The 25,012-nt window shown below is 43.0% G+C and overlaps 3 protein-coding genes across 6 annotated transcripts in view; 2 read left to right on the top strand and 1 right to left on the bottom strand.

The window, feature by feature from the left end:
• LOC142390629 (signal-induced proliferation-associated 1-like protein 2) overlaps positions 1-11,712 on the bottom strand; it is a 76,355-nt gene extending 64,643 nt beyond the window's left edge. Inside the window, exon 1 of one of the 4 annotated variants that reach the window (XM_075476245.1) lies at positions 11,420-11,712. The gene's annotated coding sequence lies outside the window, so the exon portion shown is untranslated. The remainder of the gene's footprint in view (positions 1-11,419) is intronic. The other 3 variants (XM_075476219.1, XM_075476254.1, XM_075476237.1) reach the window with 3 other exon arrangements.
• A 1,370-nt stretch (positions 11,713-13,082) lies between these two features.
• map10 (microtubule associated protein 10) lies at positions 13,083-15,623 on the top strand. Its single transcript, XM_075483822.1, has one exon. It carries the CDS (start codon positions 13,146-13,148, stop codon positions 15,570-15,572), a length of 2,427 nt encoding a protein of 808 aa, XP_075339937.1. The 5' UTR covers positions 13,083-13,145; the 3' UTR covers positions 15,573-15,623.
• A 1,055-nt stretch (positions 15,624-16,678) lies between these two features.
• On the top strand, positions 16,679-19,925 carry ntpcr (nucleoside-triphosphatase, cancer-related). The gene is made up of 5 exons (XM_075483809.1): positions 16,679-16,769; positions 17,081-17,243; positions 17,334-17,436; positions 18,424-18,633; positions 19,146-19,925. Exons 1-5 carry the CDS (start codon positions 16,736-16,738, stop codon positions 19,221-19,223), a joined length of 588 nt encoding a protein of 195 aa, XP_075339924.1. The 5' UTR covers positions 16,679-16,735; the 3' UTR covers positions 19,224-19,925.
• Positions 19,926-25,012: the final 5,087 nt, after the last annotated feature.

Below are 25,012 nucleotides of genomic sequence, written 5' to 3'. Positions count from 1 at the left end.
TGATCTTTACGATTCAGAGAAGAGTCAGCTGCCATAAACAAAGGAAAGACACTCCAACACATGCATAACAAAACAACCATAAAATGTAGGAATTCTTCTGCTCATTCTTGCTTCTGCATGTCCCCATTCTCGCCCTTTCCTTGTTATACCACAATCTTACCATCCCCCTTCATGAATGCCTAATGAAGGAAAGTGTCCAGGGAGAAAGGGAAAGATGAATTCATTTCTTTCACCAAGAGCCAAGTGCACCGATCCGACCTGATTTGAGGGCCCTTTGACCTTTAGAACCGATCGAGGCCAACGATCTGATGAGACGTTCTTATGAAGGGAAGAGGGGTGTGGGCGAAGCAATGGGGGAGAGGAGAGGAGGGGGGTGAAATGCAAACATCGCAACACTCATAGAAAAGTATGTCTCAAATTCAAGACACAGCAGCTTTTCCTCCGCCAGTGAAAGTCCTTTGACATCAATATTTATGCGTTTCAGAATGCCTCACAAAGCACTGGAGTTGGATTATTTAATGTACTTAAGTCTTCAGCCGAGCAGAGAGAGCAGAAATCAGGCACAAGAGGAAGAACGGGCACAGGAAAGTGTCTGTCCTTTGCCACGGCGTTGGCCAGGTTTTAAAACAGCATCCCAAATAAGCACAGATTTCCTTATCTCTACAATGCAGCATGCTCTGCAGAATGTCACAAAGATGGCAGCACTTGGAGAAACACACCAGGAACTGGCAGCGGAATATCCAGCATCAACCCAGTGGAGAGGAGGGAAGACGCGCTTTGATTTTGTTTCGATTGCTTACATTAATTCCAACAAAGTTTAACAAGATGTATGACTCCCACAGGCTGTTGCTATAAACAGAAACTTAAGTTGACTTGCCTCGTTAATAACAGTTAAAAAAAAAAATCTTTCAACACTTTGTTGGAGTCTACTTTACAATGTTTGTGTCTAGCCACGAGATATGTGAATTCCTATCATTGCCATCATCCTTAAGAAACCCCAGGAACATGATTCAATACTAAATCAATGAGAAGCACAATCCTCGATGAGACTCCCAGGGCAGGAACAGACGCATGGCTAGGTATTTTTCTTCTTTTTTTTGCCTTTATAACAAGAAAAGCGTTGGAAAGGTCAATATTCTGAACTACCTACCCACAGACATTTTGTTGATATCGCAGAGCAATCACAAAAATACCACAGGGACCAATCAATAGTTTAGCAGCCATTCCCGAGGTAAACAAACAAAGCAGTGGGGACCAACCAGGGAACCCGCTCCGTTAGAGCTTTGAGGAAAATGGAAGGTGTCTTTTCAGGGACCCCCTGACTCAGATGACCTTTTAGTGAAAATTAAACTAAATAACAGGAAACAATTAAGCAACCCTAGAAAATGTCAAATGTCACCACCTGAGGGATTGGACCTTCGTGTGTGACCCTAATAACAAGCAGAGTGGAGCAAAGGTGGCGCCATTGTGAAAGGGAGGCTTTCGACTGGTACACACACCCCCCCCACCCTCCAACGGTTTTTGGATGCGTACTTTGAAGCCGCACTTGTGGAGAAATATGAGAAGACGAAAAAAAACCTTACGACAACTGGAAATATCAGGACAGCTTGCAACATTAGCGCAATAGCCGGGACAGAAAAATCTGGAGGTAACCTGAGGGATTGATTTGTGATGAAGTAAAAACGAGCATGTTATCTGCTAATATAAACAGCAATGGGGTTGTGAATAGTGCAATGATTTACTGGCCGGATCAGTTTGCAAACTATCCGTGTGAAGCATGAGGCATGAGGCATGCTAATCTGGTGAAAGCTGGGATGTTTGGAGATTGTTTTAAAAAAAAAAAGAGACTGGAGTGAAATTTCGAGAGGAAGAAGAGCTAGCCTACATCACAATGTAATATATTCATCAACGTGTTGACAGTTTACTTTGACCTCTGACCCTTGGTGTTTCTCCTAAACACTGAATTACCGTGAGTGAGATGACAGCAGTGTAATTATACAGCTGCTCTTGTGGTCAGATACACAGCACCTGGCTGTGTAGCCTGCACTTGTGTGTTCAATGTGTTCTGGCCTGGACCCATGCAGCTCCATGCTGAACTGTATGTGGCCCCACAGTTCTGTTTACATTTCAAAGGCTTCCAGTAAATATGGCCCCGGAAAGGTAAGCACGGAATGAACATAGAATATAGCTGCTGGGCGTTGCGAGAATTACACACACAAAGATATGTCGTTGGGATTCTGTTTGCTTGATTGCGTTATGTCATCTCCTTTTCTTTAGTCCTTCGTCTTTTAAGGCAATAAGCTCACATACAGGCTGGCATTCAGCACCGCCCCTTAAGCCCTGGATCCCACGTCCCCCCGTCCCCCCCCCCCCGTTGCTAACCTCCAAACATCCACAGCAGCTTTCAATACACTTTGCCGAATGGGAGGATGGGAGCAGCTGATCTCCTACACACTGGCAGACAGTGAGGTTACAGAAGCAAGAGAAAGGGAAATAAAAAAAATCAGGTCACTGTCACTGCTGATCATTATACTCAGTCAAAAGCCTTTACACAATGCATAAAAGAATAGCTAGTCGAAATCATATTGCAAAGAAAAAGGGCGAAAAATGTGAAAGTGAAATGGAATATACTACTCTTTGAATTAGTTCTGCTTGGCTGGGCCAGTGCTCCTTAAACACATCATACTGCTGCTGCAGCCCCGAGTATAGGGAAAGGCCAAGCCGACTGCCAGCCACGAACAGTTCAGCTCCTTTCTGCTGCAGCCTTCGCTTCTACTTCGTGTAAAAGGGTTTTCACATACACACCGACTGCAGTATCTCAGGCTTGTCTAAAATATTCACAGACTCCCGTATCTTTGCTACAACAGTAGACCACGGGCAAAATTGTGTGCAGGCATTTTTGTGCCTCAGTGAGTGGCAAAAAAAGCTACATAATAATGTCTCCTGGCGTCATTCAAAGATACTCCCTGAACCAAACAACACGGGTAAACTTGTATATATTCAGGATACCGAACACAGTATCAAGTTCTTCTAATCCGTAAAGCTCCGCAAGATCAAAGGGCTCTGGCCTTGAGCAAGGAGTCAACAGATAAGGATTTTTCAGTGGCAAATATTGATTATTTCTACTCTTTTTACACCAAAAACTGGTGTGCTTCTTGACATGGATAAACCCACTCACACAAGGTGGTGATGGCCACCTTTTCCATTGCCAGGAGCAGGGTGGTTGAGTGCGCTGTGAATGTGCTCACAGAAGTGGAATTATGCCTTTTAACTTTTATTTCACTTCGAGGTGAAATCCCTGTAAGGAAGGGATGGTATTAACTACAACTTGCAGGCTGTATAGGACCCCATTTTTCAGACAAAATAGTTTAATAAGGCAGCGCTGCACAGAGGGATTGACAAGGCCGGCTGTGCCTCTTGCGTTACGTATGGTTTCTAAGTCATCGTGTGAAACTGTGTAACTGGGTGTTAAAAGAACAATTGAGCTGTGCCCACTCTTGTTGCCCAGACCACAGTCCACTTAGCAGAAATGAGCATGTCCGCCCAAGTATTATGTCTGCATAACTGCAGATTGGAGCTGATAAATAAAGCCAATTACTGCTGACAAAAGCCAGATGTTAGTGGGGTTTTTGTTGGTCCATTGTAAATGAGAGAGTAGGGTAGCCGATGGATAATATATGTTGCGGCTTTTCTAATACTTTTCCTTGTTTTGGCTCATTAACCCATTAACCTAAATAAATAAATAATTCCTTGACACCATTGTTTTTGTGAGAACGAGCACAGCTTATCAAAAAGCAGTAAAAAAAAACAAAAAACTAAATCATACATGTTTCCATAGACTGGTTTGAAGCAGTTAAACAAGGCTGCTAAGTGTTGCCAGATGGTGGCAATATAGGTTGCTTTGCTAGTAGGGGTAATTTAGTAGAAGAAGTTGTTTACCTTACCATAAACAATACTCAAGGAAGTAAAAGAAAAACAACAACTGCAGTGGAAACCTACAAAAGGAAAATGGAGAGAGCTCTTTTTTGGGGAACAGCTGGGGCATACCATCTTGGATAGTGATGGCCAGTCATCTGAGTTTATTGTTTGCCAGATTAGACCAGAAATAGCCCGTGTTGTGTCATTTTAAGGTAAAATCCCCCTCAAACGAGTGAATTAACTTTTTACACATTAGTGTGAATAAGTTTTTTTCAGTATGCACTCTTTTCCTTCGCCTTATCCTATTCACATCTGCAAAATGCAAATCAAGAATCACAATGAAAACCCAGCTACAATGGCCACAAAGACAAAGGCTGCCCCACTAGGGAGGTGTCAGTATTTCTTTGCTCAAATTGGCTGCAAAATAAACCTCAGTCAATGTAAATGATGTCAAAGGGGCAAATTAACTACTCTTGCCAAGATTTAAATCATTGTGAAAGCTTTTCCCATAGAATAACATCATAGCATAACTCAACCAGGGTAACACATTGCATCATCACACCGCCACCAAAAAGTTTCTGTCCAACTTTGTTCTAGTCTGGAGATTCCCAGGACAACTAAATTCATTATCATCTGATTTATGGACCGGTGGGAACACAAACAAGAATAACAGCAGTGCTTTAAAAAAAAACAAAAAAAAACACAATGACAGACTACAGACCATGACTAGACCTTCTCATTTGTCTCATGTCAGTGAGCTGGCAACGTGAAAGGAACCAACAAAAACAGACACTTTCTCACAACTGATAAAGGGCTGTTCAGGGGGAAAGTTCCTTCCTGTGAGAAAGGTTGACACCGAGAAATCCTGCAAATTCCACTCTCGGAACAAACTAGAACCACACACAAAACAACTACTGTTGCCGCTTAAAGCTGCAGTCTGCAAGATTTGTTGTTGTCATACGTAAAGTCCTACTTTTTGGCATTTTAAGAGTTTACATGATCTATCAGAACGCTTGAAGTTGAAAACGGTGACCTCCGTAGTCGCAAAATGCAAGAAATGCTTATTTTTTAACCAAAAAATAAAAAGTTAGGCTGCGGCTACACGAAAACGAAACGAGGTTTTTTTTGAAAACGGGTACGAAAATTCTTGCGACCACACGGAAACGCGCTGCTGTCCAGACGAAAACGGATGAAAACGATGAAACGATGCAGTACACACGCCACTGTGTCACGCCACGCTGTGAGACAATAGAGAAGTGTTAAAATTGGCTCCCAGCGTCAACGTGTGACTGACGCAAAAACGTTTTAGCTGTAACAATGGAAACGAAACGAGGCCGTTTTCAAACTTTCCCACTCTGGAACCCGTTTTCAAAAACTATCGTTTTGGGGTAGTGGGAACGCCGGCTCCGTGTGGCCGCGACAGCGAAACGATAAGAAAAAGTATCGTTTACAGTGAAAAACGTTTTCGTGTAGCCGCAGCCTTATTCAACTTCCTGTCCCGCCCCTTCAAAACACATGAGAACTCGTGCACGTCTACGTGCACGCCAGATGCGCGTACACGACTCCTCATTCATCAACTCACCTGTCATTTGCGATCATGGAAGACACAGTAAGTAGACAAGCCCGTAATGAAGTTCAATAGTCTAGATAAATAAGCGTGGGGACGAGCCTCCCTTGTGTCGCGCGTGCACAATCGGTGATTGACAGGCAGCAGAGCCCAGCTCGTAAACCTGATTGGTTACCTTTTACCGGTCCGGTCTGCAATTTTGTAAACAAACCTGCTGGCTTTGGAGGGACCTAGCGGGACATATAGGGGACCTAGAGAACTCATTTTTTTTTGTATTGGGGTATTTAATGTACTACTTTCAGAATCCCCGGACAGTTCCAGGCATTATGCTTGAAAAAGAGTTGCAGACTGCAGCTTTAACCCTACAGTGTAACATCCCCTGAAGCGATGGCGTTTCGATTCCTTTTAATTCACAATACAGCGCCGGCTCACACCATACTTTCAGTATTTTATTTCGGTGCATCTTACAAAAGAGAAGAAACCAACCACCACTTTATTCTGCTAATTTAGATTAAGCTGGATTTTTGACACAACCTCCTGCTCAACAACAGTGTACTGCAGTGTGCCAGTGAGGTTAAGTGAAGGATACAGGCCTCTGCAGCCATGCCTCAGTGGTTCACACTCACACAAACACGCAAACACATTAAAGATGAGCATCTGTCACGGCTCTGCTCCATTTGAGTTGTTAATTACAATTATCCTCCATCAGAAACAAGTCAGTGTAGTTTTACGCTCTGAAGTAACTCATCCGGTGGATATTTGCTCCTTGGCTTACCCTCAGTCAAGGGTGCAGATGCTTGAGTTTTGTGCTATCTTAGCTTCCACATTATTTGACGTGAATATCGTGCAAATACTTTATTGTTGCCTTCAAGGCAAACATCACCGAAATGTATCTGAAGCAAAAAGCCCATGAAAATGACAAGAAAAATATAAACAAACCAATGAATTGTGAAATATCTCCATTGATCTGTGCATTGATGATATGCAAATAACTTCCATTATTCTTATCAGCCCTTATCGTCCTGTGTTTGACGCGTAATGGCATGCAGCCTGGACTTTGGCTGCATTATCCACACTCAGTCATGGCCATCTATTCAAACGGGCCCTTTCTTTTTCGCTACAGTAGGAAGGAGGTATGCACAACGTCATTAAATCAAATCCCTTCTTATCTCCCATTGGAGGCTGGCCACGACCTCAGAAGTCAGTTATACCAATTGTGTGGGCCTGCTGTGGCGAACACAGATGGAGTTAACCCCATAGGTCACTGCTGGTCCTTGGACTCTGTGGCCACGGGGTTAATGACTGACCAGCGCCCATTTTCTTCATTGTGGTCCAGTGACAGACAAGTAGACAAAACATGTGGGGAGGGTGAGCAACTTTTGGTGGCCTTTTCTCCAACATTCCTGATAGGGACACTAATGAGTTCCTAGGGGAACGGTGGGTGCAGACATAATTCATCTTAGCATGACACATTTTCCTATATGCTTCACTTCTGCGAATATTTTTATGGGGATATTGTTCAAAGATTGGCGTGGTGATAAAGAATGATGCTGCTCTATTCACTCTTTTTACAAGTGGTAAATACACTGCTCTACAGCTGGAAGTGAAAGGGCGACAAATAAAATGATGGTATGTATCTTATTCATTTTGTTTATTTCTCTAATGGCTATAATTATGAGGTCTAGCATCTGGAATATGAAGATCTTAGTCTATAAAATCTGATTTGATCTGTTTGGATCACATCTGTAAACCACTGCCATACAGTAAAGATCACATAGAGCTCCATATGTCGTGTGTGTAGCATAGAGCTTAACCCAGAAAATGATGTCAAGTCAATAGGTTAACAAGAGGTTTACAAGCTGGTTTGAGCTGGCTGTCTTGTTTTCATGACCAGAAACACAGCAGTGACGCCTGGAGCGTCGTAAAATTCAGTGTCACTGTTTACTCAAAGTGTACACTTCAACAAAAGGGCTTCAAAACACCTTCCAAAGGAATACAGAGAAGCACTGTTCTGACTAACGTCATCAGCTGCCCATTCGGTTCGACTGAGGTCTTGATTATGGTGACATGTGGATATCCATCGAGGTCAATCTCACCCCATGCAGAGAGAAGGATTTCGGGTTTTCAAAACCACTGACTTAGATGCAGTCCTCCAAAAAAACCTAATCGTGTTTAGTCCTGGGTGACGATGCTATGCTTACTGTAGGTCGAATGGTTGAAAGATAGCTTAAGCTGAGATGTGCTTTTCTTAGGGACTTAATCCCAAAGTGGACAAAGAAAACAGAGTGGCTGCTGATGCATGTTCAACAGCTCTAACAGTCTATGTGTGCCTGAGCAGGCAAAGATGGCAAATTCAGTCCTCAGAAGGCTAAAACATTTGGCCCCCATATCCATCCTCCTCAACAGCATTTCAGAAGTTTGGTTCTGTGTCATCAGACGTTGACAGTGTTTACACAAGTAATGCTGCAGTCAAGCAGTTCTCGCTCAAGCCATAACACAGACACCCCCCCTCCTCACATATGCCTGACGTGACAGCAAGACTCTTGATGAGCAGCATAGGGGATGCAAAAAGAAGAAGAAAAAATAAAGAAGATATAAGACGTTCAACAAGATGGTGAAGCACCTGTTCTAGCTAATTTGGCTAACATAGTGTCAACAGAATCTCTTCTGAAAGGAAAACTCCATGAAGATGCCAAAATCCATGTGAAGTATGGCAAACTTTTCTCTTAGGAAACACTTTACAATCAAATACATCCTCCACTGTATAATGTACAGTGTAATCCACTGTATCCACTTGAATACATTTAAAATATTCAAGGTAAGCAAGCAGAGATCTAATAAATAAACAAGCAAAGTGGCACACATGGGTTTAAATCCACAAATAATCCCGAGACACACAACATTGTTTCGACATTCTTCAAAGGATCAGAATTCAGAAAGCTAATACAGTTGCTTTCACCCTCCATCGGTAAGATGTATTGTTGGCACTGAGTAAGCAAATAGTTCCGAGGCTTTTACAAGATCCTCACTGCCACTAATTTTATTTCTCAAATTAATAGGGAAGCTTATTTCAAGTGTTTGTCTACACTCTGCATGTTATGAACATTCTTCAGCAATGCGCACACAACTATCACAAACAGTCCCCTTGTGCAACGAGGGGTAAGTCCATAAAACACATCACCCTAATGACTTCATCTATGCTTTCCCTAACAGGGATGAGTGGGCTTAAACCCTTTCATAAATCCAGACTGCAATCAAAACAAAGGCTGACAAAAGGACGAGGAGAAACACTGACTCTCATAACAGGAGCAGGCAGCATGTGATCCCCTGTCTGCTGGTTAGTTGGTTTTGGAGCAACAGGATTTGGTCGGGGAGGCCTATTGTGAATCTTGGCCAGTCAGACACTCAGCCGGTCAGCTGGCGCACATCAGACCAGGTTCGCCTGATCCTCATCACATGCGTGGGATGTGGGATCTGTTAGAAATGGGCGTGCCACATGGCATGGCATGGCTTTGTGATACGACAAGGAGAAATTCATCACCCCTGAAAAATTTTGTTTATTTTTTTTTTTTTAAACTGTGGTTTGAACCAAAGCCCTTGAGCAGCTTTTCTCCCTCTAGTTTTTCTCAAAAACCATGGCGAGTCAGCACAGCAGCAGAAAAGCACCGTGAGAACAGAAACACACATGGGGGAGGATCACACTGCCAGCCAATGCTGGGTGCCATGATGTAAGTGGTGCAACAAAAACACTGAAATCAGCCACTACTTTTATAAGCCATTAGTATGCAGCAGAAACATATTTACAGCTATTTTTTTTTATTTCTTTTGGTCACCAGCCAAAGACGGGGGCTGCGACTCAGGAAGATATCCAAAACCAGCCCTGCAATGATAACAACTGGATATGGCCTGCGGACATGTCACAGGAAGCCGTTTCCCCTCCAAACCTGACAGGTGCCCTTATTGTTCGGCTGAGCACACTTTGTGCACATAACTTTATTTTGAAAGACATGTCTATCCGGCTCAATTACCCATTGTCTGGTAAGTCATGCAGAAGACGCTGTTAGAAATACACGAGGACATATTTCTTCTTCATTGCCCTCTCTGCACCCGGCTGATGGCACGATACAACAGATCTCTATTCAAGCTAAGATTGAAAGCCTTAGCTTGACACCATCACTATGATGGCTGCTGAGTAAGTCTCCCTTTAGGAGCTTGCTGCCGGCAGCGGGTGAGACGCGGTACCGAGGCAGAATCATTTTTATCCACAGTGGGGACAGTCTTGTCTTTATTCCACCTTCCATCCATTTTTAACTCAATCTGAATTCCCTTTTGCATTGCAACTAAAGCCCAGACTTTCATACAGAGATTCAACAAATCAGGAATCTATTACACTTAAAATCAGAGATCATATAGGTCAAATACTTCACATAAAGCTTAATGAATAAAAGCCATCCAAAACAGATAGATATATTTATTCAAAAGTGGGAAAGAGAGCAGATTAATTGGCTTGTTTTTCGCTTTTTTGCACTGTAATAACAAATTCTTCACACATCACTAAGCTTTTTGTGCCCATTCAGGTTAGTGGTCAGCTCTCTGATGTGCAAACCAATGGTAACTGGAGTTTAGCCAAGCATTTCAAATATCAAAAGGAAAAAAAAAAAAAAAGTTAAATGTTATAGCAGGCCCTGGACATGCTTCAGCCATATTAAAACACTCCAGTGCCTACTTTCTTCGGCGCAGCCCCACTGAAAAACTAATCTTTCCCAGACATAAAACCCTGTGAAAAAATAAAGGTGTCTTATTGATCTTAACGCTCCAGGAGCAGAAAACTCCATACGCTTGATCTGCTCAGACGAGAGCTGTGAAACCAAAAAGGAAATAAAGCCAAGCAGCAGCAAAAAACCAAGCAATGGAAATTTACATTAATGCTCAGCAACGCCTAGTTGTGTCTACGGCCTCTTTATTTCCTTTTATTAGGAATTTTGTCACAGTGGAGGCTAAACTTCCTACAGGAAGACAGCAAAGGATATGGTGCTGGAAGACAAACAATATTTGACTTAATCCCCCAGTGGAGTATACAGCACAAGTCAGTGTGAGCTGAATGGGCCCCAGAAGCAGCCAGCGGTGAAGCATGATTGTATATGCTGTGTACAAGCAGGCTGCCAGATATTATTTATGGTTGAATCCAAACAACTATGACGTTGGGGGAAAGTGCTCTTTGTCTTAGCAGACATGCACGCTCTTATCATTACAAAAAATATCCAAGTAAACACCGAACACGACAGAAAGTTGCTTACATAATTAAACACATCCCACTCTGGGCCTCCCAGCAAAATTAAACATGGCCTGTGAGAACTGAGCTGTGGGCTTCGCTTTCAGTCGACATGTGTGACGACTTTAGCGCCCCCCTCTGTTTCCAAGGAAACACTCCACTAAAAGAATTCATTCAAAAAAGGTTCGAGCCCGACTACTTCTCCAGCTCACTCACACACACACACACACACACACACACACACACACACACTCCAGCCGCCACCTCTGCATCTATCTCTAAAAGTCAACATTTCAAATATGCAGAAATAATATATTCTGTAGGAATATCATTGGAACGTCACCCTTTGTCGTGGACCTTTACAAACAGGAGTCAAGTTTAAGTGACGCACACATACCTCATGCACACTTTATGAATAGACATAAATACGAGCTATAGATAGACAACAGCTGAAACGTTATATCCTCCTGTTACTTTACGTCTCTCGCTAAAATGACATTCTATTCGGTGCCGGGGAGCAACTTTATCCTTTGTGTTCACTGTTGCCAGCGATGTGCCCGTTTCGCTGTACTCACTTTCAACTACACGTCCTTACTTTTTACTCTTTTTTTCTTTTCTTTTTGTTCACGGTTCAGCGCGAGAACAACACAATCGGGGCTCACCTCAAAGTGCGCGCGGTGTCCTGCCCAGACTGTTCGCGATGTTACTTATCCTGAAGATGTAAAAGCGGCGCGGTCTGTGCGGTGGTCGCTCCTACATCCCCCTCTCTCAGTCGCAGCCTCCAAACTGAGGCAACGCGGACCATAGCGATATCCATCCAGCACCTATCTCCGTGATGACAACACGCAAGGAGAAAGACTCCGCCCACCCCACGCTTGGAAAAACTCACTCCAGTTACCGCTGCTCTGACATAATAGTTTTTTTTTTTTTTTTACCCTTTTCCTGGGTGATTAGAATGAAGACTAATGTTTACTCCAGACTAAGGCGAATGAAGACACTGCCATGCAAACAAAGCAAGGCGGCTTTAATGCCTTCCGTCACCACGAGACTCTTTTAGTCTCGGGCCTACAGTGGCACCAACTGGTGAAATGCAGAAAATTCTATATTCTAAAACCACCTAAATTAACTGTAAGAATCAGAATCAGAATCAGAATCAGAATCAGAATCAGAAAGGGTTTTACTGCCAAGTAATTTTTACATCACGAGGAATTTGGCCTGGTCTGTTTGGTGCCATAAGAACAAACAATATAATAATAATAGAATAAAGTAATAAATGTAAAAAATAAATAAATAAATATGTACAAAGTATTTGTATGAAGAAGAACTGTCATCCTCACTTTGCTCCAAGTTGCGCTGGTGTAATTTGCTCGTTTAATAAGACGCTTAGTGTTGTTTTCATTTCCCTCAATTTAAGCCGGTAACAGATTCGTACAATTAGTTGTGTTTTAAAATTGTGAATGATATTATCATTTTTTTTCCAAAAAAGAGATAAAGAAAACGGTCAATAGGCTAACGGATTTTGAATCGGCGCCAATGGCTGAAAATAACTGAGACAACATTTCTTTTTCTTTTTCTTTTTCTTTTTTTAATAAACTTTATTAATCTTCACAAAATCACAGTAACAGTAGTCATGAAAGAAATAAAGGACATAAAATGAAAAAAGAACATAGTTAAAAAACAAAACGATAGAAAACTGTTAGAACAGAAGAGAGAAAAAAAAGGAAAAAGAAAGAAAGAAAAAAAATTACGCAAGTAAATGCGAGTTACAAAAATAAGTTATAGTCTTTCCAAATACTTATTGTTTTTATAGCCTTTTTGTTAATCGAATTCGAGATTGAGTCAGGATACAATTTGACATCTATTACGAAGAGGTCAAAAAGTGGTTTCCTGTGAATTATTTTACTTTTATGAATATGAAATTTAGCAAGCAACAATTTTAGATTGATAAGGTATGTGGGAGAGGAATCTTTCGCCTTGAAATCTGTGATACCAAACAAAAAAATCTTCAAAGAAAAGAAGGAAATCTGGTTGGATATAGTTGGACATCAGAGCAACAATGTCTTTCCAGAACTTCTTCGAGCATAATGAACAGATGTTTCTGGGTAAAGCTTAAAAAAAGAACAGGAAATATCAATATCAGCTTTATATTTCTGAAGAAAGTGCTTAGTTGGATAACATTTATGAATTAATTTAAAAGATACTTCCTTACTGAGACAACATTTCCCAGATATCCCGAAGCGTTGTATGACGTAAAACGCTCGCGACAGCTGTATGTTTCCATGGAGTCGTGTGAAGCTGTTTAGAGCGAGCCTGCGGATTAGTCAACTTGTTTGTTAGCCGCTTAGTCTTTTTTTTTTATTTCTATTTTGTCGACAGATAGCTTTTAGGATGTCTGGACATAATCCCGAGACTTTGTTTTCGTTTGAGCTTTTGGTGGAATATATCCGGCTCGAGAGACGCTGTCAAGTTTCCACCGAGCTGGCTCTTGGAGTGCGCCTGCTAGACTTTCCAACGCTGCTAATTTACCAGCCTCAGAAGAGCAGCGGCAGCGTTAACCCTCCCGAACAGAGAGAAAACGACAAACTGGGAGAATGCGCCTTTAACAGAGGCAAGTCTTGTTTCTTCAAAATGGACCTGAGCTCACTGCATGCTGACCTGTGCAACACCCCTCTCTATGCCATGGTGCTGGATGTGTCAGAGGAGACCCCCAGATTAGTTGGCTCGTCTCTGATATCTATGTCTAAAGCAATGGACAGAATCAGGCACGATGTGACCCAGCGTGGATTCTCTAGTCCCTCTTCTCACAGAGAAAGGGGGCTTGTTGGTATATCCAACCTCGCAGGGGAGAGAATCGGAACATTATCCCTGAGCTATAAGCTGGTGTGTCTGGGAGCAAGTTTACTGCCACATATCACAGAGAAGAGAGGCTCTGAAAGTGTGACAGGAGGACAACAACAACAACAACAACAACAACAACAACATGTCAAGGAGAAAAACAAATCTACAGAGTCTCTGCCTCCTGGCCATTCTCCCACGGTGGACAAGTCAGACTTTGACATCCAAACCGATGGACGAGCAGAGTCCAAAATCTTGTTAAATGACAACAAGCGGGGTGATGTTGAGAGTCAAACTGCAAATAATTCTGAAGAGGACTCAACCGTATTCTGTCCCCCTCATCTTTACTACTGCAATACTGCACAGGAGAGGAGCTCAAGCGTAGAGGAGGATCTAAACTCAGGAGCTTTTGCATTTGAGGATTCATGCTCTGGGGATGAGGAGGATAAAAAGGAAGGTAACGGTTCAAGTTCCCCAGGGGTGCATCAGAAAGTGGCACACGCTCCAAAAATGTCAAGCGGGCAAGAGACCAGTGGGGTGACCTCAGACGTCCTCAGGGAAGCTTTAAGACAGCTGCCTCTCTTAAATGCTCTTGTCACTGAACTGTCACAGTTGAGCGGCCACGGCGCTCACCAGTCCCTGAGTGTTGGTCCCACTCAGGCCTGGGTTAACGGGGCTGCTTCCACAGAACCTGCAGCGACAGGAAACGCAACACGACAGGCACAAGCCCACACCCTGCGCAAAACTAGACCGCAAGCCGGTGCCGATTGCAAGTATTTACAACCCCCAAGAAACTGTTCTACACCCATATTTAACCCTGCATCAGTAAAAATGAAAGACAACCAAGAAGGGACTTTAAATGGGAACAAAAGCCACAGTAAATCTCAGAGGAGGAAGCTTGTATATGGAACAACTAAAACATTCAACCTAAGGCTGAAGCAAATTTCTCCTCTCAGAGTGAAACGGCGGGAATGCATGGAGACGATGCAGAATGAAACGCAGCCGAGGGCGAGTAAAGGAAAGACGAAGTCGAGTCGCAAAGCTGTGAAGTCCGGCAAAAGAAAATCGGCGTTAAATCAGAGCCCCGACTTCAGTGAAAATATCGAGACAGTTGTACAAAGCGTCACAGTGGACGCGGCGCCACAAGGAGCACTCACACTGAAACAAAAAACTCCAGACAGACGCACACACGAAGGTCCGGGAAAAGTTTCTCAAAGGCACTTGAAATGTATTCACATCCCCAGAGCGGATGGTGACATCGTTCCCCGCAGCAAAGACACGAACGAGCATCACAGCAAATCGGATCAATCGGAGTCTGAATCTGATGGGCGCGGACACAAAATCGAATCTTCACAAAGCGGCAGGCGCAGCAGCTCAAAGTCTTCGTTTTCTGAGTCCAGCGCTGGAAGAGACGCAGAGGCGGACTACGCCGACGATTTCGACAGTCTTGAGTCCAGCGGCGCTTGCTCTCCTGACCCTCCGTGCAGCCCTGAGCTCTCTAGAGCCGAGACTTGGAAGTCTTCGGTTCGCCCCGACCTCTACGACAACCTCAACCCGAGATCTGAAGTTATTCAGAGGAGAGCGGCCCCCCTCCCTGTGCCTGTCAAAGCCCCCGGCTCTCCACTCAGGGCTCTGATGGGGACGCACATCATCCGACCAGTCGCCGTCAGCTTTTCCTCCGATGACGACGAGGACGGGCCGACTTCCGCACAAACCGCCTGCTCCAGAAAACAGACGACTTCAAGTAAGAAAGGGGAGCAAAGCTCTCGGGCTGAGAGCTCTGCACCATCAAGGGGTCAAAGGAGTGCGTCCACTGAGGACAGCAACGCTGTTCAAGGATTATCTGTAGAATCCGTATCCTCATTTGAAGCTCAGGAGGGAGAGGAACTGAAGGATGAGCTTGGATCTCTGGATTTCAGAAAGGAGTACCAGCATATCTCTGAACTTGTAGCCAACAAACTCCCTGGGTACACTATGTAAAGAAATATACATGAATCCAAACTTCAAGGTTTTGCTGTTTCCTTTAATCAAATGACACAGATGGAGATTTTTGTATCAAATGTCTGGCAATGTTTCTGAATAAAGACTTTTTAAATATATATATATATATATTTTATGACCGCTTTTTAACCTTATGACTTAGTTGTTAATAGGCTTCATTGGACTACAAATAAAAAATAAATAAATACTGTGAATTGTACATAGCGAATGTTTATCCACTATTTTTATTTATTTTATTTTATATTTATTTTATTTTATTCTATTCTATTTGCTTGTTTTTACTACTTTAATTGTTTTCATATCTTTACTGTATGCTGCGGCAACAAAACAATTTCCCAAATTGGGATTAATAAAGTATCTATCTATCTATCTATCTATCTATCTATCTATCTAAGTCCAAGTGTTAAACCATAACTCTTGTTGGTAGCCTTTAAAAGGATAAAAAATAATCAATCAATTCACTGTGTGTGTAAATAATTCAACACATACGCTGTGATTTCTGGAAAATCTCCAGAAGATCTGTCAGAAGCAAGTCCTGGTTTTTGGATATTCCCTTTAAATTCCTCATGCTTTTCATGTTTTTTATTTTCAGCACACACATTTTCAGTATCTCAGTTTAATTCTACCTCTAAGCTTATTCACCAGCTTCAGTAAGCTGCTCCTCTTTAGACATTAAACCTCATCTAAAGCATTGCGTGGCGCTGACATTGTGTACACAGGAATATGTAGTTAGGACTGGACTGACTGCTTGTAGCTTGCTTTAAGTTTAACCTATACACTTGTATCATCTACTCTGTAAATGTTGGTCCGGTAAAATACTTAAAACAGCCACAGGATCAATTCAACACGACGTCTCTAACCTCTGAAACACATTTTGCAGGCTGTTAGTTTGTTAATAAAACACAATGTGGACCTTTTTTGACGAAATGTTGGAAAGGTTTGATTTAAACGTTTTACAGTTTCAAAATATCTCGTATTTTTTCCTGCAGACTCATTAAATTCTTAAAAAAAAAGAAAGAAAAAAAAGCTTTAAATATGCCCTCGGTTGTAAGACGACGTTTTAAATGCCCCGTCCTTTGCGCATGCGTCAACTCAATGTGTACGGAAGAACTGCAGCAGCGCGTTGGAGGGTGTAAACTACAATGTCCAAGCACGTTTTCCTAACAGGACCTCCAGGTAACTTTAAACAACGAATGTGCCCGGTGTTGTAGAAGGGACAGTAACTATAGATATATAAAAACCAGTCAGCTGCCCTTAATGTTTTGTCTGTTGTAAAATTAGCTTGTTTTAGCAGGTTAATTCTTGTCCGAATACTGAATTTAACTCGCATCATTGCTTGGTAACAGTATATTAATGCTGTTTAGATCATTCTAGTCTTATTTTTAAGTTATTCTATTTTTAAGTTATTACCCCCCCATACTAATTTGCTCCATACAGATGCTGTTTTGCAGTTTTCTGACAGTGTTTTATTGTTTTTTTGCTTTCAGGCGTGGGTAAAACCACCCTGGTCCAGAAAGCCTGTGAAGCTCTCGTGTCATCAGGAGTTGGAGTTGAGGGGTTTTACACAGAGGAGGTCAGGGAGGGAGGCAGAAGGGTCGGCTTTGATGTCGTCACACTCGCAGGAAAGAGAGACCACCTGTCCAGAATCAGGTTGAGGGCTTGCCATCCCATCTAAATCAAACTACCTGCTCCCTTTCATCGCTTTGTTTTTGACATCCCACACTTCATTTCAACTTGCAGAGACGGAGCTGGTGTGTCTCATGGCAGACGGGAGTACACTGTGGGACAGTATGTGGTTGACTTGCCTTCATTTGAAAGTCTGGCTCTCCCCCTCTTCCAAAACGTAAGACCGCACATGCCTTTTAAACTCACCCTCATCGATAGATCACAGTGAGCAAGAGAGAAAAAAAAGACTCCTTATCCTCCCCACTAACAAATCATCAAACGTTTGATTTTCCCAGAATTGATGGAATAATTGGAAGCTTGCGAACACATAAATTCCACAGTGACATTTTTAGTATTCGTGGTGCCGTCTGGCTGTCACTGACCATGATTAATCCCGCATGTAAAGTGAGCCTGGAGAGACGCCTACACATGCGCTGTGAAGGAAGGTGTCTGCGCCTCGGCGGCACATATTTCACTTTCATCTCACTTCTCAATGTGTGCAATCACTGCAGATCCCCCACTGACTGTTAACAACCAATGACAGTCATCGTCAGTGAGATTTAAATGCCTGAGACATGAACATGATGAGCTTTTACCGCGTGTCCACCTGTTCAAGGGTTTCCTTTCATATCCATTTTTCGGCACCTAAACATCCAAAGTGGTTTTTAATTAAACCGAAATGAAATGTCAAACGGTCGAATCGGGTAGCAGTCAGACACAAGTAATGTTTAGTCACTGAAGTAAAAACAGTGAGAAAGATTTAAGAATTTGTGGCTTTTTCTTTCTTTTTGTTTCAACATTTTTGTCTCAGTGACTTGAGGGACAGCATCCGTGATGCCATTAATGAACCCTACGTTGGCTGTAGATAAACAAATGGAATCTTGAATCTTCCATCACTGAGAATGAATGTCTTAGGAACGTCTTGTCCTCTGTGTGTTGGTTAAAAACAACCCAAACCATTAGTAAACACAACCCTTAGCTCTGCGAAACTCTTAATGAATATTTGTCTTTGTTTTCTGAGAATCTATCGACAAAGTCATTAATCAGAGGATTAACAATTGATTGACGACCAAAAGGCGATTAATCCAAGCCCCCGAGGGTGCCTTTAAGCCCTGAATTATGACCTATGTTTATTCATGCAGCGATCTTGTCTCGGGGTTTCCAGGTGGGTTCGGCAGACGGGGGCAGCCTGAAGGTGTTTGTCATCGACGAGATTGGGAAAATGGAGCTCTTCAGCCAGTCATTCGTCAGAGCAGTGAGAAAGACTTTGGATAGCCCTTCCTGCGCTATTCTGGGCACCATCCCCACCCCCAAAGGTAAACCGCTGGGTCTGGTTGAGGAGGTGCGGAGCAGGAGAGACGTCCAGGTTTTCACTGTGAGTAAAAATACTGGTCCAGTCACTGGGGAAAAAAGGGAGATATTTAGGTCACTTTGGGAACTGTTAAGTCCCACAATAGCTATAGGACACTCTATCCACTTGGTCTAAGGGGTGGGGTGTGGGGCGGGAGACATACCCTGCTTTATCCTTCAACTATGGCAGGATTAACTGTAAATCATGCGTGACTGATTCAACAACAAAGGGGTGTCTCAAATGTCAAAATAATGTACAGCAGAAGGCTCGGTTATGGTCATTGTCATGCAAAATACTCACGATGCAGGGGACAGAGAAGGTTATGAGACGGCATGAACGGTGTTTGGAAAATATGTAGCAACGATAAGACTAAGTGTTAACAGCACGGAGTTTTATAATCCTGAGGTGGACACTATGTTCTCAGTGGCTTAGGTCCTGCTGGACGATTATCTCCATAAACGCACATTTTGCTCAGACTACAGCACCGACATGCCGTATTGATTTCTTTTTTTTTTCACTCATTTCTTTCCACTTAGGTGTCTAAGGAGAACAGAAACACTATTCTGCAAGACATTTTAACAACGCTACAAGAATGTTTAAAGCACCCGGCCTAGCGTGAGGACTCGGGAGCCATTCGAGGGAAAACCTCCCTGCAGTCTGAGAGTGTTTTTGCTGACAGCAAGTTTCATATGTGTCAGCACATATACAGCTCACACAAACAGACTGTTTAATGGATCTGTGCATGGTGAACAAAAAGGTTGTGACCTACAGTGCAGTACGCTGAGGGCCATCCAAAGCTTGCTGGAAAAGAGTTAGTGTGCCACATGCATGTATTTATGTATACAATCCCTTTTCTTTTTCTTTCTTATACATCCTGAAAAAGGATTTGCGTGCTGAATAATTGATAGTGAGATGGAACACAGATGGGAAATTTTTCAGCTAGTGTGTAAATAAGCCGTGGTATCCAAGTCAAAGAGGACGTTGGGTTTTTTTCTGTGTCTTCGAGGGAGACCAGCTTTCATTCCTCATTATTAGTGCATGATTTTATTCTTGTTTCACCAGGGAATAATGGCGCCATTTTTAAATAAAGGTGTAGGCTGAGCATTGACCCTGTGGATTTTTTTTCTTTAAAAAAAAAATAAAACAAAAGTAATTCTCTGCAGCGGCAGCCTTCCACATGTTTGTCTTGTTAAACCCGAGGCTTCGCTCACTGGGAATCAATCAATATTTAATAGTGCAACAATGTGCAATTCTTTCATGGTTTATTCATCCTCTGGCACGAACAAGAAAAAAAAATTAAAGTTCTTTTCACTCAAGAGTGACCATTTCTTCTTGATTTTCGTTTCTAGTGTTTAAAAGCCGTAATTGTTTTCTCTCTGATAACCAACATCATTGTTGTTCTCACATGAGAAGCTTAAGTTCAGTTTCAGGGATTTCATGTCCCCTCCTATGAGGTAATGGCATTTATGTGCATGTTAGTCAGATTAGCGTAAAGGATAAATAGAGTCAATGCATGAAGGATTTTTACGATTTCCGGATTTATTCTGATAGCAGAGATGACTGAAGGGTTTAAACCTATTAATGGCATGTTGGCAAATACTGAAAAGTTAAGCTCTGGTTGGCAGCACATTCATGCTTTTGTACATTATTTTTACTTCTATTAGAAGTAGGTGTTTGGAGCCCAGAGTAGCTCAGGTCCATTCAAGGCTCGGGAGTTTGTTGACAGTTTGGATTTGACGCATTATAGAATTGATACACATGCAATCTCACAGACTCTGCTTGAGCTCCAAGGTCTGGCAGTTGTGTTGCGGTTTTTAATTACCACCCTCTGGCTAAGATGAGTTTTTTTTTGTTTTTTTGTTTTTTTTTTGCAGCATCTTCAGGTCATTTCAAAGTGAAAAAACACTGAGGGCTTTTCTGGCTTGTTTTTCAGTCCTTCTTGTGTAACTGATGTGACCTGTCAGGCTGGCTGCAGAAAGAGCTGCCAGCTGCGATCTGCGTCAGACCCGCTGCTGCGCCAGCATCTGTTCCGTGGCCAGCGCTGACGTACCGCTGGATCAACTGGCACCAGCATCCTCTGTAAAATGGCCTCAGTCAATATTGCAATGGGAGTGTTTTCGAACTAACATGGAAGTATGACGTCTTTGTCTTTGATGGTTGTTGTAGGCACAGACTTAATGGACATTTAGAATTGATGGTTTGGTTCGATGGCTGGGGTAGGGCAAGCCAAGTGGTCCTGCTGAGGGAGCTGGCTCTCTGAATCGGAAGGCGATCGTCAGCGCCCTGCAGCAGGGTAGCAGATGGGTTATGTAACGGGGAGCAAGACCTTGCCAATTCTACCAAGTGAAGGGTGTCTGAACGGATGCATCCAATGTGTTATGATGTGATTAGCATCAATACTGCCCATATTGTCATGTTAAGTGCATATCATTCACAGCAGAGAAGAGTCCTCAGCCAGTGACATGTTCCACGGATGCAGCAGAACACGTACAGAAACTCAACTTAGGTCAGCTGCAACACCAGAGAGCTCAATAACCGGCAAGCAAGAAGAGCCGCTCCTACTGCTTTACCAGCTAAAGGTAATGGATACACGGTTGAAACCAATAGCAAGAAGCAAACACAATAAAACAGCAGTTGATGTAAGGTGAAATCCAAATGAAATGATAGAGTCAAATAAGTAGGGACTGAAATATTATTGAGAAAATGGTTTGGAGGGTTCATTTGATTGGACTGCATGTGTGTGGACCAAAAAAAAAGACTGAAAATCACTTATTTTACGCGTCACGATGAGTATTAAAAGACAAGATATGATCCAGCAGCAAAGAAGTCCGTATGCTTTATTCAACGCTAATGCTTTCCGGACCTGTGATGATCAGGCTCGATGCCTTTGCGTTGCAGAGTTTGAACATGCACGGCCCCCGTGCTGCTGGAACAACTGGGATGTTGTTTGGGGACTTGATTGTATTGATGTGTCCTAAGCAAGAGTAGTGTGGCATGAAAGGTCATGCAGAATAGTTTGAGTGAATATGAAGGTAATCAATTTCCATATCCGAGAGATGCATTTGCACGGAATTTGTCGGCCAGATGTCTGTGTGACTCTGTGCCTTTTAGTCCTCCTCATATGGAGGACACAGAAAGGCAAGGAGCTTACCAAATATCCAGGACAAAAGGACTTTTGCTGGTTTGAGGGAGGGGCGGGGTTAGGTGTGGAGCTGGTGCTCGGATAAGGAAATTTATCTCCTGTTTTTGCACTTTGTGCTACCTGCCCAGGAGGCACATTGACAACTGTGGAGAGGAGGGGGTGCTATGATATATTGTCTGGGAAACACTCAACAAAAAGACCAAACGCAGCAGATAAAAATCGTACATATTGTTACACAACGGCCTGCTTCAGCCTTCCGAAAAAAGCCACACCTCAAATTCATTGTCTGATTCCTAAGATGACCGTCGGATTATTTGTAAAATGTGGAGTTAAATAAGCTTCTTAGCATCTGTGATGTCAGAATTCTCAATGCCAGAGCCTGCACGTGGTAAGTACTTAGCAATTTTCCCTAAAATCGAGGTCACATCTCAGTGTGGATGGGGTTTGTGAGTTCTCACATTCTTTCCCACTAGGCTTTGCATGCCCCCCTGAGTATGACAGCCGGTCACTGCAGGCTCAAATGTACTCACTGGAAAGCTAATATTGAGCTTAAATTGCTACCTTGCTGTAGAATTGTATTCGGCTCATTAACAAACCAAGTTATCGCATGGCAACTGCCAGAAATCTTGATTCCACAGTGTGAAATTCCAGCCACTGTTTGTCACATGCACCTCCACACTCAGCATTGCCTTCAGCAGATGGATAAGACTGTGCCACCGATACCCGATGCCTTAGACTTCACTAAAGTTTGGTAAATCCAACGTCTGGATCCAAACATCCCAAAGGAGTGAAAAAATATTCTTCGCCAGTCTACAGCTGACTGAGCTAATGAGAATAGCTGTAGTGGTTCTGATTATGTTGACAGGTGGGCAGTTAATGTCAGATGGGATCCGAAGACTGCGGAAACTAGGCCATTGGATCCGTGTTCCTACCCACTATTCCACCCTGCTGCCCACGACTGATAGTTCCTAAACCACTCTTCCCATTACATCATTTTCATAGGCTCCCTGGGGCCGCCTGAGGCAGACAGCGTTGGGTTTCAAAGCATGGCAGATGACTGCAATTTTACCGTCGGAGCCTGCAGGTTGAAGGCTAAAAGACAAATTTGAAAAAAAAAAAAAGAGTTCTCTGCATAATCTCTTTTACTCTCTTGAATTATGACCAGCATTTGTTCCCAAAAATTCTGCCATAATTATACCTTTTTTTTTTTTTTTTTTTTTAAATTCGGAATCAAACGTCTCGGCTGTGATATTCTAGAAAAACCATTAACTTACCGTCAGTGTGGAAGTCTGTCATCTGTAAAGAGTCAAGAGTCATCTCTCCAGAGGCACAAGCACCATTTTCCATCAACAGCAGGAGATGCTTCAGGGCCTGAGGACATCTTTCTCCTCTTACAATGTGCTGATGGTTTCTTGTGATCTCTGGATCTCTTTGAATGACTGGCAACCCCGTGAGCCATTTAGCTCTGAAACACAGCGTGGACTTTACCTCACCTTTGGGAGGCTATGTCATGTGGCCAGTCGTTTGTGGTTAGACAGGAAAAAGGCAACAGAGTGTGGAGATGTGCAGTGGGGGGTGTTTTTGAGGTGTAAGTATCCGTTGCCTGTATTGCAAAACATAACCCCACACTCGGGGAGAAAGCCTCCAGAGTGTGGTGACACGCAGGCGTAATCAGTGCATCATTGTCCCCCCCCCCCACACACACACACCCTAGACAGCTGTGAACGGAGCAGTAGGAGCTGTCAGCAGATTGTACAGAGGTCAGAGGGTACAGAGGACAAAGATCTGGGACATGGTGATCAATGGATTGGCTGGTGCTGCATCCATCAGGATGTGGCTGTCATTTCAAACATGACGGATAGGAAAAACATACAAAAACGTCTTCACCGTGGAGGGGAACACTCACGTGTTTGTAGTCGATGCATATCAAGACAATAGGTGCCAGGCACACTGTGGATGCCACTGTGGATCATTAAGTTGTCCACAGTGCGTACTCTTTATGCAAGAAAGTACCCAGAATATGTCAGTGGCACAAAACGGTGACCTGTATGAGGATTTTCTCCACAAACTGAGCGAATGTGCGGTGCGTTGTGCAGTGCAGTTGGAGGCTGAGTCATGCGGCTTTCAGCTCTACAGTCTCTTAATAATGATTCCCAGATTCCCGAGTCGGTCGTGATTAATGCCCCTGTTGCGCGCTTCTGACAAATTTGCACTGCAGACGCAAAACACAATTTGAGCATTTCTATTCACCGTTGTAGCTGCTATGCGTGCACCGTGACCTTTTGGCAGTACCATACAAATAAAAGTTCCAACCAAGCTTTTTTTTCGTGATAATGTCCCTCGACCAAAGTGTGTTAATTACGGTTACCAGGAACCCCCTCACAGAGCTGCAGGAGTAAACAGTAGCACGATGTGAGGGTTAGGTTTGTTAGACTGCAGCGTTGTGCGTGTCGTTCCCTCTACTATTATTTCAGCTGCTGTCAAGCAAACACTACACAACTGTTTCTGGCGCTTAAGCTTCACTGCTCTTAAACTGACAGTTAAACTGTAGTAATCTCTTTCATCTGAACCAACACCCACTTTGCATACAGAGTGACAATTCTGGCTGCAGGGTTTGAAGCAGAGTCTACAGTTTCATTTGCTTCGAGCTTTAAAACACGAGCCAATTTCATCGCACTTTAAACCCCGCCATGTTTACACCTCAGCTGCTCTGAGAGCTACGACTAGAAGTGCAAACAACGTCAATATGGAGGCCGTTAACAGTTTGCCTTCGCCAACAGTTTTCAGAGTGAGAATTAATTGTTTCAATGAGCATTGTATTTTTTCATCTGCGAGTTGAGCTTTTGTCAGCTCTTCTGCTCCTTCCAGAAACCTTCCCAGAATGGACCGGCTCCCTCTCCTGTGTGACTAATCTGTGTCAGACATCTTGTAGGGATTCAATTAATATTTTGTAATGCTAAACAGTCGTATTTTGCAAATATTTTATGATAGAACTTATTATGCAACCACGTCTGCAGAGGGTCCCTGTTTCCTCAGCCTAAATGCGATGTTGATTATGCACATTTGCATCACGTCTCTGGTTGGTGTCAGGTCTGAATATGCAAAAAGAAGATGTTCCTAGCCAAGCTTGGCCTTTCATTTCTCTGTTCATCTTTTATCTCTTCCAAAAAGCCTCCAGAGAGGCCAATAAAGCTTGACTGAGGGACGTTTTTTCGCCGCAGCTGTCTTGGAAAATAAATCTTTAATCACAGCCCAGGCAAA

This window comes from Odontesthes bonariensis, chromosome 2 (assembly GCF_027942865.1).
Source record: "Odontesthes bonariensis isolate fOdoBon6 chromosome 2, fOdoBon6.hap1, whole genome shotgun sequence".
Lineage (NCBI taxonomy): Eukaryota > Metazoa > Chordata > Actinopteri > Atheriniformes > Atherinopsidae > Odontesthes > Odontesthes bonariensis.
This window is presented reverse-complemented; position numbering and strand designations above follow the sequence as displayed.

Coding starts and splice junctions, on each gene's coding strand:
- map10 (XM_075483822.1), top strand. CDS start 13,146: ATGTCTGGACATAATCCCGAGACTTTGTTTTCGTTTGAGCTTTTGGTG.
- ntpcr (XM_075483809.1), top strand. CDS start 16,736: ATGTCCAAGCACGTTTTCCTAACAGGACCTCCAG. Junction 17,244..17,333: donor GACCACCTGTCCAGAATCAG/GTTGAGGGCTTG, acceptor TTCAACTTGCAG/AGACGGAGCTGGTGTGTCTC. Junction 17,437..18,423: donor CTCTCCCCCTCTTCCAAAAC/GTAAGACCGCAC, acceptor CGGGGTTTCCAG/GTGGGTTCGGCAGACGGGGG.